This window comes from Chaetodon trifascialis, chromosome 13, assembly GCF_039877785.1.
Source record: "Chaetodon trifascialis isolate fChaTrf1 chromosome 13, fChaTrf1.hap1, whole genome shotgun sequence".
NCBI lineage: Eukaryota > Metazoa > Chordata > Actinopteri > Chaetodontiformes > Chaetodontidae > Chaetodon > Chaetodon trifascialis.
Window position 1 is genome coordinate 10,711,353 of NC_092068.1, and position 17,926 is coordinate 10,729,278.

A 17,926-nucleotide genomic window follows, 5' to 3' on the forward strand; every position below is an offset into this window, starting at 1 on the left:
CTTAATCTCTGCATGATCAATAGATCAACGTAAGGCATTAAAAATGCAGGGTAGAAAGGTTAACTGGTTACTATGGCAACATTAGCACAACTATCTTTTAAATAGTTGGAAACGAACATCAGTGTGTATGTGTTGTAGTACAGAGACATAAACGGGGGGTTGCAGGGTGCAGTGAGCCTTGCTCTGTTTTGTAATATTCCAGTAGAAAGAACAGGTTATGGTGTGGAATCAGAGCCGTGCACTGTTATTTCTGTACTTTATCTCAAAACACAATGCTGTTTTATGGTGTGTTTGTTTGTGGCTGCTTTCCAAGTGATGAAATTCAACCTATTTAAAGTAACCATTGAGTCAATTTTTAGCTCATTAAATCATTTTTCACTTAACCCTTAATCTCAAGCATATTCTTTCTTCAGCAGCTTGCTTGTCACTCCTAAACTGAGACCAGAGGACAGTCCTCTGGGCTCCTGTGCCGCCTCAGGTTGAAGAGCCTCACCTCAGGGAACCTTTCTTTCACCACTTTGGATTTCTTACTGATTGTCTGCACATTCAAACTTTCAGTCGCATGTCCAGATTCCTAAATAAGCCTCAAACCGCTCCATTATTGATGTGGCCCACAGTACTTTATAATAGTTCTTTATGCCATTTCACAGCGAACGCTTAATCTTTACTGACGTATTTGTCAACTTGGGCTGAACCGCAGCAATAATAACAACAGGGCCTCCACTGTGTTGTAGTGGAACCTGTGATTGTTGTGTCATTTTTTCTGGTTCCTGCTCACATAGCAGTGTCAGGGGAATAGTGAGTCATGTAAGCCTGAGGTACTTTATGTCACTTTGGAGAGTAACATCTGTGACTATCGGCCTGGCATTCTATTAGTCCAAATCCCTTGTTTACCCAGGTATTATAGGTAAAATGGAGATTATTATCCCTTTCCTGGGAACTTGGTTACAGTAGAGAGCCATCTCTGGCTCCTGCTGCATCCAAAATTGCCATGATTAGGACACATAATCCAGCATCGCGAGGGAGTAACCACAATGGCCTGAACATATTCCACCTGACATTTAGTTCAGCCAGATCTCTGATTGGCACTTGATTAGCAACTAATCCATGTCATTATCTCCTTCAGTGAAATTAGTTGAGTAGAAAATGGTGTTGTAAATCACAGAGGTGGAATTGTGGAGCGGCTTTGATCAGTGTACGGCTCTGAAAAGTGCAGCGAAGAGAGAAGAAATATGTTGTTGCCATGGATACTACAAAAAATAGGTGAGAGGGACTGTATGGCTGAACAGTTTCAGGAATATGTTTGCTTTTTGTGTGGAAACTGCAACTCCCAGTGTGAGAGAGTATTGATAAAAGTTTTAGTTCCTCTCGGCCCACCTGCCCACAAGAAGTGTTGGCGTTTGCGATCTCAGTGGAGCAGCAGGTAATGCCCTCGCAGGTTAGAGGTGGAAGCTGAAGCCTGCCTTGATGTGAATGACCGTTTATTCCCCTCTGTTAGATTATGGACTGATATTCAGACTTCTCCATATCCTGCCAGGTAGAATCCAGCTCACCACCCCCTCTCCCTCCTGCCCACCCCACGCTGCCTCCTCTGGCTCGAGTCCTGAACCTAACCCTCAGAGGAGCGGAAAATAATTAGGAGAGAAAATTGCAGCTGACACTATTTCTGAAAAGCAGGGTATTGTAATGAGAGCAGAGCAGGTATTCATTGTGTCTGAGGGAGCGATTGAAAGCCCTTGGTTTTTCCTGCTGCCTGGGAGAAGCCCACGGAGAGTAAGCAGAGCTTTGCTGAGTCCCTTAATGCATGTGGGAACGGAGCCCTGAGAGGACGAAGCAGAGGTGTCTTCAACAATGGCAGGAGCCAAGGTTACAGCTGAGTAACTAATTCAAACTGCCCAGGACTGACACGCACACACTCACATGCACACGCGCTCGTCTCCTTTGTCTCTCTCAATATGGCTCCCCCTCTGTCTCTTTGCTCGCTCCTTGTTCCCATTATGAGTTCAGAGGAATGCCGTCCAGCCACCGCTCAAAGTTATCTTCATTAGCTGTGTGGACTTGCTGGAGTGGCTGCTCGGGGAAGCTTTCTCTGAGCAAGGCACTCAGACAAGATGAATAAATGTTTTGTCCCACATAGGCGCAGCCTAAAGCAGTGGCAGGCTGCACAGAGAGATAGATGAGGTATTAACTGTTATATTTTTCAGCAAGGGGCTGAGAAGCCCAGCAGTGGGGTGGACAGAAGCAGATGCTGCCGCCTGAATATTAAGCCTGTTAAGTGAAATGTCCTCCATAAAGAAGTCTTAACAGGAGTTGAAATACAGCACTGGGCACCACTGATGTGATGCATCACATCGTCGGGCACATGTTCACCTTTGGGTTTCTGCTTCAGCTGGTAGATGAGAGAGAGAGAGACTTTGATCACTTTACAGTGCTGTGATGCAGGTGCATAACCAGCATGGGCACACTCATTTTTTTCAGCATTTGAATATGAGTATCGCGTCTAATTAGAGTGCAGTAGGGACACAGACATAATGACATTCAGGAGTACCTTTGAAAGTACTCAAACACACTGAGCTTTGGCTAATAACACATGAAAATGACTTACTACGAGGTTGGACTGCGTAGCTGGAAAACTTCAGTTGAATTAAATTTGTAGATAATCAGAAAACTTCATCAGAAACTTGTAATCAAAATGTACAAAATGCAGAACTGTTTATGACTGAGAAAGCATTGGTGTCTGAACAGCAGAGCGAGAGGACACGTCCTCCTTTCTGAAGTGAATGCAGATGCTTTGTCCCATTGCAAGCATCTATAATGTAGAAATCTGCAGGGAATAATGCTGAAATCCCACTTAAATGAGAAAAGAAATTAATGGCCATATGGATCATATCTCCACTTAAAGAAACTCAGATCTGCTTTAAGGTGCCTAAATAATGTACGCAGAAAAATGCATTCACAGTCCAAGTCTTGATGTTCCACTTTGCAATTGAATTTGAAATCACAAAGTACATTTTGAACCCTCTCTCTGTGTCTGTGCTTCTCTTCCCCTCTCTATATATCTCTTTCTCAAACACCCGGCAGCACACACACACATACAACCCACGATGCATCTGCGGTACTCCACCCTTTCCGTGAAGCTGTCTTGAGTAAAGCTGGTAAATTAAATCTGTAGCGGCAGCATCCAAGATTCTGGCAATCAGCCAGATCAGTTCAGCATCTTCTTCTCCGGTTACGGGCGCTGTGAACAAATCTCCAGGCTTGTAGGGAATCGCTGACACTAGGTGCACGGTGACACACTCAGTAGCATCAGAAAAAGAGTTTCACACTGACTGTAGCTTATGCAACCATGAACACGAGGAGCAGTGAAATGGAAGCTGAAACTATTATTTGCAATCTTATTCTTCGGCTACTGAGATGAAAAACAGAAGCGTGTGTGCTGTTGCTTGCTGGTTTCCCAAGGTGCTCATAGGTAAGAGATCAGCCATGCCTGGTATGAGAAGGAAGTGTCTGGGGAAGGTGGACTCCTGTGGGAACACTGCAGACTGGAGGAAGGCATTATTAAATTTAACCTGGCTGACTTTATATGACCATGAAAGGAGAGACATAGTGTACTTTAAACCTGCTCCAGAGACGCATGGAGAATATTTTCCTGCTCTTAAACTGTCTGTCCTACCTGATTTCAGGTTGTAACAAGGTATTTTTATTTATTTATTTTTCTGTAATGTTGTAATAAATCAACCTAACTGCTGGAATATATGTTGGCATACGTTCCACAAACCAGAGATATTTTGAAACGTTTCTTTATGTTCAAACTTTATGTTTCAGTGCTCAATTTTATATTGTGACACTGTGGTAAAGGCCTTGTTAGGTTTAGATACAATACCCGCGTGGTTAGAGTTAGGAAAATACCTGGTTTTACTGACACAAGCACGACTGGAAAATGCTTGGAAAATGTCCCAGCCTCTCATTAAAAATACTGTGTCACTTTGAAGCATCGATATGATGCGTATCAAATGCTCAAATTTAATTAAATTTAATTTGTGGTTTGCAGGAACGTACTCTGCCAGCATTTTATTCTGGCAACCGTGCTGAATGAATAAATACAAACATGCGTTCCTTGTATTGATCGGTCCTTCCAAGTGTTCATATATCTTCTTCTGTTTGACCAATAACGTGCAACATATTTACTCCACATATAGAGTCTTATTTTTGCGCTGAAGGACAGGTTGCAAGGTGCATTTAACAAGCAGATGAGTCCGCTAGATCAATGTCATGTTCTCATACAACGAAGCTGCTGCAAAATGTTTAAAAACTGCTTAAACCCACATCACACATTATGACTTCATAGCCTTTGTGTGAACTTTCTATTAGTGCCTTTGGACTCTTTTTTTATTTTCCATCTCACATTTTAAGGGGAACCACATTCGGACGATATATCCAGAGGCATAAAAACTAAAATCGAAATGCTTTTAATGCATGGACAAATATGCAGTATATATATATATAATGCATGTATTATGCAAAGAATATATATAAAACAAGACAGCAAGAAAGGTGAGTATTAATGAAGTGTTAAAGATTTTTATGAAAACATTTCAGCTACATTAGAACTTCAAATGAAGGGTCATAAAAGTTTAATAACGCTGAGGCCTGGAGAGCGCTTGATCAGTTCACCTTTACAGGCCAAAACTGAACACTGTCAGTAGGAATGGAGACATTAGAAAATATTGACTGGCCTGTCACTGCTGCAGATGCAACGTCAGGTGAACACTTTTACTGTGGGCGCTTGAATCTCATTCATTCAGCGCTCTAACAGGACACAATAGGAAAAGACTGTGTTTTATTGTATGGCAGTGTGACTTTATGTACACATAAATGAGAAGCATGCTCATACAGCTTTCAGCTCAGCCTGTGCATTTAGCAGTACATGTTTGTGAGATGTTGAGAAGCAATTATGATGCAAATAAGTGTGGCTGATGATCACGGGCAATCTTGTTTGCACAGTGGATATTATAAAAATGCCAAGCCTGCAGCCAGCATTACATCTGCTCTGCGTTGCACTAAGTAGCTTCCATTGTCAGCAGCGCGATACCTCCTCATATCCACATCACTGTCAGACTCGTGTTACTTTTTCGAAAAGCCATCAGGATTCGTCTCTGTCAACTGCCTGTCTCCCAGTCCATTAAAGATGATTGATAGAGGCAGAAAATCTTCCGCCCAGCTGTTGTCGTTGACTCATCCCTGAGAAATTGTAAGGAGCTCAGAAAAGGACCATCTCTCATCAAAAGACCTTTTGTCTGTGTTGATGATGTGAAGCGCAGTGTGTTTTTGAAGATACCGTATAACTTATCTTAAGCCTTTTTTCACACTTTTTTATTTTGCCTCGCACTGTACGTGAATAATTATTACATTACAGATGAAGATAGTGATAAGGGTCACATTTAGTCTTTTATCAGGAACATGAATTCAGATTTATTTTTTCCTTTTTATCTGTTCCTGAGTTCTTTTTTCTTCATCAGTTCAGAATATGTAAACATCGGCTTATTTCATTGGTTCATAACTCTTAATCATTTGAGCTTTGATGGATAAAGCAGACTGGCTTCATCGTCTCATCTTTGACTTTACACTCTCTGTTGGCCGAGTCTTTACAGACAGAGAAACCAAAGAAAGGACACATCTGTTTGTCCAACTGCTGCTGCTAACTGTTATCCTCTAATGTCTTGAGGATTTAGCAGGACAACTTGAGGAGGATTTTATGATGTTTCAGTGTGATTGATAACATGCTCTTGGAGGGATGTCAGGCTTTCAGAGACGGATAATGTGGATTTCTATCTCTCTGCCTTCTTGTGTAAGACATGCCATCAATCAAGTCTATCGCGGCCTTAACCCGGTAAAATTAAAACCTTAGGGGGGCGGGGGCCCGGGGTCTCCATAGAACCAGGACACACACATCAACTGGGAGCACGACAGAATCAGAACACAGATCCACATCATAACAGGCTCACCACAGAGAACAGGACAGATTTAAGATTCCCACCACAGGGCAGAAAATACAGTTAATGATCTGACTGTATATCGCTGTTGACAGTGGAGAGGGATTACAGGAAGAACAGTCTCATTTTCACTGTGTGTGGAGGCGTTATTAGATCCCGGCCCAGCTAATTTCATTCCTAAGCTCGTCAATATTTACCAGCAACAGGCGCAGCACACTATGGCAGACCCAATCTCCCTACAGAGAGGAGATGCAGAGCTTGGGAGATCATTTGAGAATATAGAGCTTCAGTGACCAGAATCAAATCCCTAAACATAATTTTCATCTTATTCCAGATCCTGTTCCTGTAAGCGCTCGTTTGTTTTGACATGATGAAGCGCACACATTGCTAATTAGCCCAGCTGCTTTCCAGACATGTCACATGCCCGTATCTGTATATTTCTCCTCAGGTAGGCCTCACCTTCTCTTTGTTTGTCTGTTTATGTTCCAGTCGATGGCTGCATACACAAAGCGGCAGGGTCCTGTCTGTATGATGAGTGCCACTCACTAAACGGCTGTGAAACCGGCAAAGCCAAGATCACCTGCGGCTACGATCTCCCTGCGAGATGTGAGTACCAGTAATTAATATGTTTTTTTTTTGTTTGTTTGTTTGTTCCGTAATGTGTGCGCTGGTGCCTTGCAGGGATATATTCTAATCAAAATTGCTGCCATTGAGGGCTACATCACCTGACAGTTAGTGAACATTAAGATTTAGTGGTAAACATTAGAGCCGTGAAACATTGTATAATCCAGCATTAATCTATATTGTTTTTATAAAATAGTCTCATTTATTCAAACCTAAGGCTCCTGAACCAGCTGGTGGACTGCACTGGCATTGTACTGAGACAGAAAATCACTGCGACAGTGACAAAAATGTATTGTATTTGCATTTGGTTCAGGATTTTGGTCCATATGTGCACATGCATCATATTTATATTCATACACACACAGACACGGCATACCTGCATGTAATGACTGGGATCATTTACGTCCAATTCGAAAACAGGGTGGACTGCTTTTAAAGTCCAAAATAAAAACATTTTAATCATAATTTATTAGTTTTGCAAACTCATTTGTAACAAATGGGGAGTTGGTATTTGGAGGATAATGAATGTGATTGGTGTTTGTTGTATGGCTGGATGGGAGTGTCTCCTGCACACAAACAAAGACATTAAGGGAGCTATTAGTTGCTTAATTTGATTGATTTTTCATCCCTGATTTATTCTGTTCAGATCACATAACTCTTACCGTCACGCCACAAGTGATCAGAAGGGGGGCAGCAGTCTTTTCTTTGTTTTTGTGCCTCCACACCAGCGAGACCTCTGGCCAGAGACAATGTACGTTTTAGCATTGACCGTCCATCCCATTCATCACATCCACTTGGACTCAGAAATGAACTGATTAGAATTTGGTGGTCAAAGGTCACTATGGCCACACAAAACAAACTCAAGAATTCATACTCTAACTCCGACAAAGTTCGGAGGGCAGCCTCACTGTGACATTAACATGTTCAGCAAAAACACTTTTCTGGCCATTATTCAGCACCAGAAGGGCAGATTGTTACCAGATTTCACATTTAGTCAGACACTGAAATGTTGACACTGGTCTTTGGTGTCCACCTTGAAACTGTGCTGATTGCATAGATCTTCCATGCTGCTGGGTTGAAGATGTGTGTGAAGCTTCTACATTTTACAATTTGTTGCTTTTATAGCATCCGTGTTTGGAGCACTGTCTACTGTCATGGCTATGACTTCTTGTTTTTTTTCAGAGTCAGCATCATTGACCAAGCATGTGAACACATCCGGTGAATTTAACTGTGTTTCTTGTTTCATTCAATGAACTGACACTCTAAAAGACATATAGCAGAACAAGAACAGTAAAGCTCATCAAAGTCAAGTCAGATCAGTTTTATTTATATGCTGCATCCCTATATTACAAAAGAAAAAATTTCCTCAAGGGGCCTCGCAATCTGTACAGCAAACAACTTCCTCTGTCCTTAGACGCTCTACTCAGATGCGGAACAGTCATCTTGAACAGTTGGTTGATGTTTCTGACTGTGTGTTAAACTGGTTTAAAACATACATCAAAGGGAGATCATGTGTCAGAGAAACATGACATCTGTTTTGGGGTTGCACAAGGGAGCTGCCTGAACCAAATGATGCTGCAGCCATAGACTCCATGACTAACTATCTTTTGGCAATAAATAAATGGATGAGCAATCGTTTCTTGAAGTTGAATGAGAATTGATGACAAAACTGAGGCCCTGCTGCTCTGCCTTAAAACAAACAGGGAAATGCTATTTAATAATCTGGGAAAATTAACTCCCTGGATTAAATCTGAGGTTACAAATTGGTGTTATGATAGATTCAGATCTAAGCATCAAGTCCCAAATCAACAAGGGGATGAAACGGCTAAAGTACAACCATTTATAAATCAGAAAGATGGTGACAAACTGATCCACACCTTATTTCAGGCTGACTCGATTACTATAACACACTATTTGAAAAAAGACCGAGACTTCAGCTCCTTCAAAACTCTGCTGCTTGGCTATTAACCAGACCCAGGAGGAGAGAGCAGGTCGGTCCACTTTGAGCTGCTCTGCACTGGCTTCCTGTAACATTCAGAATATATTGTAAGGTCGTCCTCCTTGTATACAAAGCCCTTCATGGGCTTGGACTAAGCTACACTGCTAACTCCTTTGTTTATTATTTGCCTTCCAGAACTCTGCTGCTGGTTTATTGGAGTTTTCCAGCAGCAGCGGAAACAAAATCAGGGATGAAGCCTTTGTCAATTACGCTCTTAGCCTTAAGCTCTGGATCACATTACCTTTCAGATATCAGGGAAGCAGCTAGCTGAATATTTTTAAAAGAAAGCTAGAAACTTATCTCTTCACTTAAGCCTTTAACCAGCTATGACATCATGATACAGGTCTGAAACTTGTTTTGCCTCACACTTATGCACTGCTGCACTTTTTTTAACTTCATTTATTACACTTTTTATTTATTTTCCATCTTATGTTATGCATTCTCTTAACTTTATTCCTATTTTTACTATAATTATTAACTGAGATTTATTCTCCGTCTTATTTTACATTCATTTTCTGTGCTTGTTTTTCTTTTCATTCTCTTTATGTGAGGCACTTCGTTCATGTATTGTTTTTGTTTTAAAGCACTTTGAGCTGCACTTCTTGCATGAAATGTGCCATGCAAACAAAGTTTATCATTATTATCAAGTTTCCCAAAGTTTGTGGTGTGTGTATGTGTGTCACTTCCTCTCAGAACTGAGCAACTTTTCCAATACAGATTTCCGAGCTAATTTCTTTTGATACTTGTCAGTAATACACGTGTCACTTCCCTTGCAAACTTGAAATGGAAAACACGATAGGATGGAAGAAGTGTCACTTGGTGTAATTCGGTCGAGACAAACGTCCCAGCAGTCCTAACCTAACCCTGAAGGATTTCCATGAGACAGCCAAGAGAAGACATTGAGGCCCAGATGAAATTAGGTTGTGTTAATATGGTATGTCGTAAAGATGTCAAACAAATGGAGCAGATAAACTGTGAGTCAGTCTTGTGGGCAGCCGGTTCAAGTATGTGCACAGCCAAAACAGGGTGCACCATGACAATTTAATAACCTGCAATGTCACCTGGGAGCAATCATACTGCCACTGGGTACTGTTATTGTAATTATCTCTGGGCAAAACACCCTCTCTGTGCTGATAACTTGTAATACATTGTGTAGTTCTTTACTGGGAACAGTCAGTTCTTTTTTTTTTTTTTTGAACGTGATGTTATTTCATATTAGAGCTATCTCTACTTCCAGTCAGTATCATCTTCTTATCTTCCAGCTCTGATCCCTGTCACCATCAGCGTTGCGTCTCTCGTCTGCTCCTGGAGACTGACAGCCGCTTGACTTTTCTTTGTGAGCGCTCAGCTCTGACAAAAGATCTCACATGTTCCCAAAGTCTATCCACTTTTTGGATTTTGGTCTTTTTCCATTAATTTCCGTCTGACTTATTTGTTCCACCTACACGCACATTAGCTGCCATGACTGCAAACAACAATCTATTCGGTTTATGAAATCTCAAATAATGGTCTGTCCACCCCCTCACCACCGAACAAAGTAAACAAACGAGACAACACAATTTTCACGTTTTTGATTTTCCTGAATTCTTGGATGTTACATGTAGGCGTAGCAAGAAAAGATCAAAGCCTTCAGTGAAATGACAGTGTATATTAGATTAATTGAAAGTTAATGTTATGTTAATGAACCACTGTGTCTAAAGCTAAATACACACAAAAATTAAAACTGACATAAAATTAATTTCAGTATTTGTATAATTATATAATTAACTTCAGCAAACAGCCTCATGTCATTATTCACATTAGATGGATCATCAGGATAATTGACAGAGGTGGCTATCGAAGCTACGCAAAAGGAGTGTTACATTTATAACAAGCAGTTAAAAAACTAAGCTTTTCTGCTTATAAACAGAAAGTCAACATGTTTTATTTAGACAGAATCAATCTAAATAAATGCTACAATGAGAGCTGTTTGTGGAGCTTGTTTTCACATCTCGTTGTCTTGTCTGTCAAAAGAATAAGACAACTGAAATATTACTGTGCTTGTAGTGGGTGTGTGGAACATGAAACATCTGGCAATGCTTTCAGGGCTTCACAGATTTATTTCTGCACGCTGTCACACGTCAAATGCAAAGACTCTTCAATTGTTTGAACAATCAGATCTGAAGTGTCATGATTTAACTGACAAATAGCACGCGTGGACCAATTTGTGTTGTCCAAGAAATGATAGCACTAAATTTCCACGACATACAAAGGTGTCAGCCATAGAAGTCAACGTGGAAGTGTCTTAATCCTGCATTCTTTGTAATGGCCAACAGGGGGCAAATCCACTGGCTGCAAGAAGACATTCAACTGTATTTAAGCTTATGAGAAAATGATCCTATTCTCATTTGATATATTACCTCAGTAAACAGTTTCCTAATGAGTTTATGGTCTCAATCACTAGTTTCATGTCTTCTTCAATACAGCATGATGTTCATTTAGTAAACTATGGTCCCATTGAGAGTAAAATGGACAATAAAGCTGGGTGGGCTTTAGGGCATGGCTATCTTGTGATTAAGAAGTTGCTACCACTGCTTCTGGTTCTCAGTCAGATCCAATCAGGATCGAGGTGCAGCAATATGCATCCTCCCCAGCTCCACCCTCTCAGCCAAATATGGTGACGGCCATAATGCTGCACTTGAGGCTTCAAAACAGTAGTCCACCAACCAGTGGGTGATGTCTACAGTTAGATTTTTAGCTGATTACTAGCCTTATTACTTGAACTTTAACTTCATAGGTATATTTTTACATTTTTCACAACATTGAAAATATACTTTTTAAAGGTGTAGTGTCTATAACCCCGATTCCAGAAAAAGTTGAGACATTGCGTAAAACGTAAATAGAAACATTGTAATCATTGTAAACCATTGAAACCCCATGCTTAATTGAAAATAGCACAAAGACAGCATATCAAATGGTGAAACAGAAATGTCATTGTTTTTTGAAAATTATATCCTCATTTAAAATTTGATGCCAGCAACACCTTTCAAAAAAGTTGGGACAGAGACACGACACGATTAAAAAAATATGACAAAGGAACCCCGAACTGTTGAAATCAGTTGAGCAGCTGAAATAGTACATCAAGCGAGAAAAGGGAAAATGTTCCACCTTCAAAATGACAGCAATAGTGTTGTTAAAAGAAGAGATGATGCAACAGAGCATGAAAATGGCAACTTTCATGAATGGCACTTTCCCAGCTTTTTTGAAATGTGTTGCTGGCATCAAATTCTAAATGAGGATATGATTTTCAAAAGCAAAGACATTTCTCAGTTTCATTTTATATGTTGTCTTTGTGGTATTTTCCATTAAATATGGGGTTTCGATCTTTTGCAAATCATCACATCCTGTTTCTATTTACATTTTACACAGTGTCCCAACTTTTTTGGAAACAGGATTGTCCACCATTTAATGCACGAGCCTTGTCTGCAGGCCTCTGTGTATTGTACACATGTGGACTCACATTCTCTTTGCATGCAAAATTTCCTCTGCTGACGCATGTCTGCAGATGGTAGCGTGTCTGCTCTTCCAAGAGTACACCGACAGATGGACCATTTACCGTTTACATCTTGGCAGAGCCCAGTATTTCCGACTTGGGTATTCTCATCCCAGTTTTGCCTGAACATTGGGCTGCTTTTCACAATTTTCTATAAACACATCAGTCTCTCAGAGGATTGCACTCTTCTTTGGGACCCCCTCTCTGAAATCCATTCTACTGCACATAATTGGAAGTAAGTCAATCTAAATCCTGAATAATGCAGAACAAACTGTAAATCACTTTGTTTTTAATTAAATTTTTAGGGATTTAGGCTTTGCTTCATATTGAACCCCCAGCATTCATTCCATGACTTTGCCAACAATGCATTGAAGTAAGCCCTCCATCACACTATGGATTTAGCCATTTCTCTTGATCTCACCGCATTTTTGCAGTCTTAAGTGTTATTTGAAGATATCACCCACGTGTATTGTATTTCATTCAACGAAGGATTGCACTAGTCAATTTTGTTATTTTTGCAAGTAATGGAAAAAAAAAATGCCATTCAAACATAATTCTCAAAATAACTGGTAAAGCAATAAAATGCTTCCTTGTGTCCTGGAAAACAACTCGCTTCCCACTGGGAGAAAAGCAGTTGATCTCAAATCAGTGTTGTCCTTGTTTGGCGATTTGATGTGCTGAGGCAATGGAAACTGACCGGGCTAACCCACCCCATCTCTGGCTGTTTTTTCTGTTTTTTTTTCCTCAAGACAAGAAAATTGCTCTCCATTACATCCCACTAAGCAGTTTAGGCTGTGAATCCCAGTGGCAAATGAGCCTTTCCTTCAAGAGGGCCAAGCACATGTGGGACTGATTATTATGGGGCTGGCCCAGGATTATTAATCAATGACAGTAATTACCCACCTACCATAGCGGAAAGACTCCAAAAAATTGTCTGTTACATCAATTTGACAAGGAAATTGTCTATTTGCCCTCATGTTAGACAAGTTACTCATCTGTTCTTAGATTAATGATCAAAAGAAAATACACTGTCAAGTACAACAAACTAAGTCATGTATGCTACTGGAGGTTGCAATGTTGCTAGGGATGGGAATCGAGAACCGGTTCTTTTTGAGAACCGGCTTCCAGTAGCTCAATTCCTTGGAATTGTTTGCCTGCCTGCCTGGTTAATGATTCTGCTTATCGATTCCGCCTGTCTTGCACATGCACGATAATGTCACGCATGCTGCATTGTTTTGGTTTTGAATGTAGCCGATATGGCGTCGAGGCAGAAATGCTCCAAAGTATGGCTATATTTCATGCGAAAAGATGACACCAGGGCCACTTGCAACACGTGCAAAGTTTCCATTTCTTCAAAGGGGGGAAAATATGTCCAACATGCTAAAACATTTGCCCACACAGCATGCAATTCATTTGCAGGAATGTCACGTGTTTGATACGCTACTTAGCGACGCTTGTGAATCTAGCAGCAGAGCAAACATGAGGGCGTCATCTGTTATTAGTGCCGAAGGTAATGTTGAACTCTTACAAGCCGTGTCTGTTGAGTTAAGGTTAGCGCCATTTCACTGTGTAAACTGCTTTCGCCATATGAATCATCTCCATGTCCATCCATCAAATTTAGATGACGATGACTGCCAGAGTCAGGCTAGCTCAGAGGCCAGCTCTCACACTGGCTCAGAGGCTGCAGCGGGCATCGGCAGGTCTCGTGCACCTCTAACCACTCCTTTCGCTGAGGCAGGGAAGAGTAAAATGACCGAGACGAGGATAAAGGAATGTCACAGAGCAGTCACTAGATTTGTGGTGAAAGGTTTGCACTGTTTTGACACTGTAGATGCCCCTGAATTTCGGTAGGTAAATTCGTTGCATTTTACCTGGCATATCTGTTAAAATGAAAATCAGAAATTTGAGTTCTGTCAGAGTTGCATGTTGTTATTTTAACCGGTGTTCTGCTTCATTCATTCCCTACTCTGAGAAGTAGCTCATCTACTTTTTAGGTTTGTTCTGATGTTACGTCACACATCATTTGTGCATACTGTATATGTTATATTTTCTGTGCAGAGATGAAAATATAAAAGACAGTTAACGCAAACAAACGGATTTGTACTCTTTTGTTTCCTCACCCAATGAGAATCAATAAGAGAATCGATAAAGAATCGGATCGGTAAGCAAAATCGATAATGGAATTGGAATCGTTAAATTCTTATCAATTCTCATTCCTAAATGTTGCCCATGATTGTTCCATTATCAGCATTGAAGGCTAAATATGCACTATGCCCAAAAAGTGACAAAATTATTATGTTTAAATGGGGTTTAACCACCTAATATAAACAATGTGTGGAAATCGTGACAAATAGCAAAAAAGGCTATATGTTGGTCCACAAAGATGTTAAACTGTTAAAATACTATAATTTAAAAGGTTTAAAAATGTGAAACTTTGTCTCTTTACCACCTGCAGTTGTTTTATATACATTAATGGAGCTTGTTACGCTGTGTGTCTCATTGTCCTTTGTAGATGCAAACATCATTAAATCAGCTGTGATTATTGGCTTTAGGACAGTTTGTTTAAATGTTATAAAGTGCACTGGCAGTGCCCCGTTTGATCAGAGAATATCCAGTGGTTCATATGAACATCTGTATAACTCTCACCTGATGAATGGAAGCCCGACCAAGATATCGGGTATATCAATATTTGTGAAATATCTCCAATATGTATTGATATCGGGGTATATATTGTCAGATATGCACAGATATGAAAACTTTTTTCACCATTTACTAGTTACTTCTTAGCATGCATATTTGTAACATATTGACTCCTTATTAGTAATAATAAAGCATTTATTTATGCCCTTTTCTGCATGACCATATTCTACAACTACTAGACCATTAAGAGTCAGAGTTTTCCCTCAATTACCGCCTAATTACTGCGTATTGATACTAAGTAAGGAAGTTGTACAGGAATTACAATCTCAACAACGTAACCCGAAAGCTTAATCACCATAACCTCAAAAACAAGGCATTAGTCATTATTAAAATGCTTTATAATGATAATATGCCATGAATATGCTTGCTAGTAAACATCTAAGTAGTGGTGAAAATGTTTATGTTTATTTAAACTATCGTGTTCACAAAGTAATGAACTTCACTCCATCCTTGCTTGTTAATGAGCTTTTCGAGGATTCCCACTTCATACCCAATAATGATACTACCACCTGTTACCAGTGAACCTGTGGAGAGAATGCTGTAGCAGCCACAGGTTGAAGACCAGTTGTATTTCTTCCTTGTTGTTTCTTCTTGCAGCCTTGGGTTGAAAACCTGATTGGAGATGTGTTTTTGTTTTGTTTTTTTGTTTTTTCTGTACTTTTCATATTATGATATGTATGATTAGCAGTGATTGGATTGTTTTAAACATATGTCCAAAATCTGTATTTCTGACAATGTTGATGTACCTAAAACTTTGGTGTTTATTTACTGATACTGAACACAGACCTGATCTTACACACTACATTTGTCTCTATTAAATACCTCATCATCTATGAAGATTGACTGCAGCTTAAATCTGCTGCAAACAAAACACTTAGGCAGAAGCTTAATTAGAGTAAATTTATGAAAATTAACAATGCTCTAATAACTTAATCTCTTCTCCTTTACAGGACTGAAAAACAATGATTTGCATTTGTATTCTTGTTGATCTTGTTCACCGTATATAGTGAAACGCCCCGTTTACGCTGTGAGACAATGAGTTATTGGAATGTGTGACACATCTGAGGATGATCTGCATGATAACTGAGCTCTACAACAGAATTTTCTGAGTCTTATCTTCATTATGCTGGTCCACAGGTTCACGCTAATAGCGTTTAGCAACGACCTCGCGGGTTAATCTGCACTTGCACATTTCAGCCCTAGCTGTCACAGTAGACCTAAAAGGTATTTAGAGTTCAAACCAGAGGTCTGCTTGAGAAAGTTAATATCCCAAAGGAATTTTTAGATAGATGCTGGGTGTTTTCACTCTCCAATTTCATCTGAAATCTTTCACCCAGTTTTGTTTTCCTCCCCAGGGCTACTTTAGATTGACAGTTCAAAACGTTTGTACTGTTTATTGTTTTGCATCTCTCCCCCTACCCATTATTCTCTGAGCTCTAAGTGTATGCTTTAAATAATGAATCACATTTGGATACACAGAAGAAGGGCCAACATTTTGTTTTATGGTGTTTCTGTCGCAGCAGTGGTATGTTTCTATTTTAATCTTTGTTAATTATATGTGAAAAATCATTTCTTCAGCTTCGGCAGTGCACGAGGAAGAGTGAACTCCACTCTCTTTTGCATGCATGGAACAATTGTGCAACATATACAGTATGAATTTGGTATTCAGTTTTATCTCTAAAATGAGTTTAATCTCACTGAACAGATAAACAGTTTGGTTTGCTATTTTGCTAACTGGCCCCTTCAGAGAAATAGTGCTCATTGGGATTCATACAAAACTGCTTTTCACTCTGACTTATCAGTTGTAAGGTTATACATTTCAGCCTTTGGAGTATTGCTTCCACCCAGCCCCTTCTGCTATTGTAGAGACACAACCTTATCCATGCAGCATCGAAGCGCTGGCAGACCTTTGATTACACTCTAATCTAAAACTGGATGCTAACTGTTTTGAGCACACTCAGCCGGCTCTCTGTCTCTTCAATGACCGGGCACTTCTTCCACACTTCTCCAATGTACACTCAAGCTCGGAAGAACAACACACAGCCATTAATTTATTTTCGGCTCACTGCTGCCACAGACGCCTGCTGGCCTCCTGTATCTAGTGAATCTACATGCTGTCTATACTATTATAACCAGGGCAGCGTTCCCTTTAATGACATCTCTGTCTCTGTTTAACCTTGTGCAGAAGACATTGTGAGTTAGCAGCTCTGTATCTGGCGTTTCTTTGGGGGAGACAGCTACATATATACATATGTATGTGCTTGTGTTTATAAACTATAGTCTTCATTTTCTTGAAATATTCTACCTAAGCTAATGGTCAAAACAGTCATCTACTCACAACTACAACATTTGCCGGGCTCACAAAGCTAAAATGAAGGTTATCAGTGTAATTAATGACGGTCATGCAAATCCACTCATAGCAGGTGATGTATTAATGAATAAGTATGACAAGGCTTTATTTCATTAGATTTTAATCACATCATAACTCTTTAACCTAATAACTCCTGAACTAAATGAACAAATACAGGGCAAGGCTTTTTATTATTATTATCTTTATAAGTTTTTTTTGTCCCTGTTCCTGATTTTACAATTTAGGAATTATTGCCACTTTGAAACATAGTCAGCACGATGACAAAGTTGAATGGTTGAATATTCAATGACAGTGTATTCATTTTATAAGCATTGACACCTATACGCAGACCCTGGGACCACAAACTGTTACCACAAACTTTGTGGCGTCGGCTTCGGAAGTTTGCTTCAGCGTTCGATTCTCAGAAGCAGTATTTTTGGTTTGCGAGCCTCAGTGGAACTTCCAGTACCACAGTTAGACAAAGTACCTTTGGGAGACGCACCCCAGTTCATTTCAGCTCCCTCTTTGTCTACTGCTCTCTTTTAGTACAAAATGGGAGTCTCCGGTGTTTACTGTAACTGCACCTGTGCTAATAATACTAATCATCAACCAGTGATAAATTCTTCTCCCTGATACCGTGAGAGATCTTTCCCATGCCCTATTTAATCTGGGAGACCAGGCCGTCTGTTCCGTCTCCCTCCACTCAGCAAACACAGATAAATCACAGC

At 40.1% G+C, this 17,926-nt stretch overlaps 1 protein-coding gene across 5 annotated transcripts in view; it reads left to right on the forward strand.

Annotated features, from left to right (window-relative positions):
• Window positions 1–17,926, forward strand: part of macrod2 (mono-ADP ribosylhydrolase 2) — a 402,757-nt gene that overhangs the window by 162,671 nt on the left and 222,160 nt on the right. For all 5 annotated transcript variants that reach the window (XM_070977971.1, XM_070977972.1, XM_070977974.1 and 2 more), the window contains exon 5: window positions 6,483–6,599. In XM_070977971.1, the coding sequence (XP_070834072.1) occupies window positions 6,483–6,599 (117 nt within the window). The remainder of the gene's footprint in view (window positions 1–6,482; window positions 6,600–17,926) is intronic.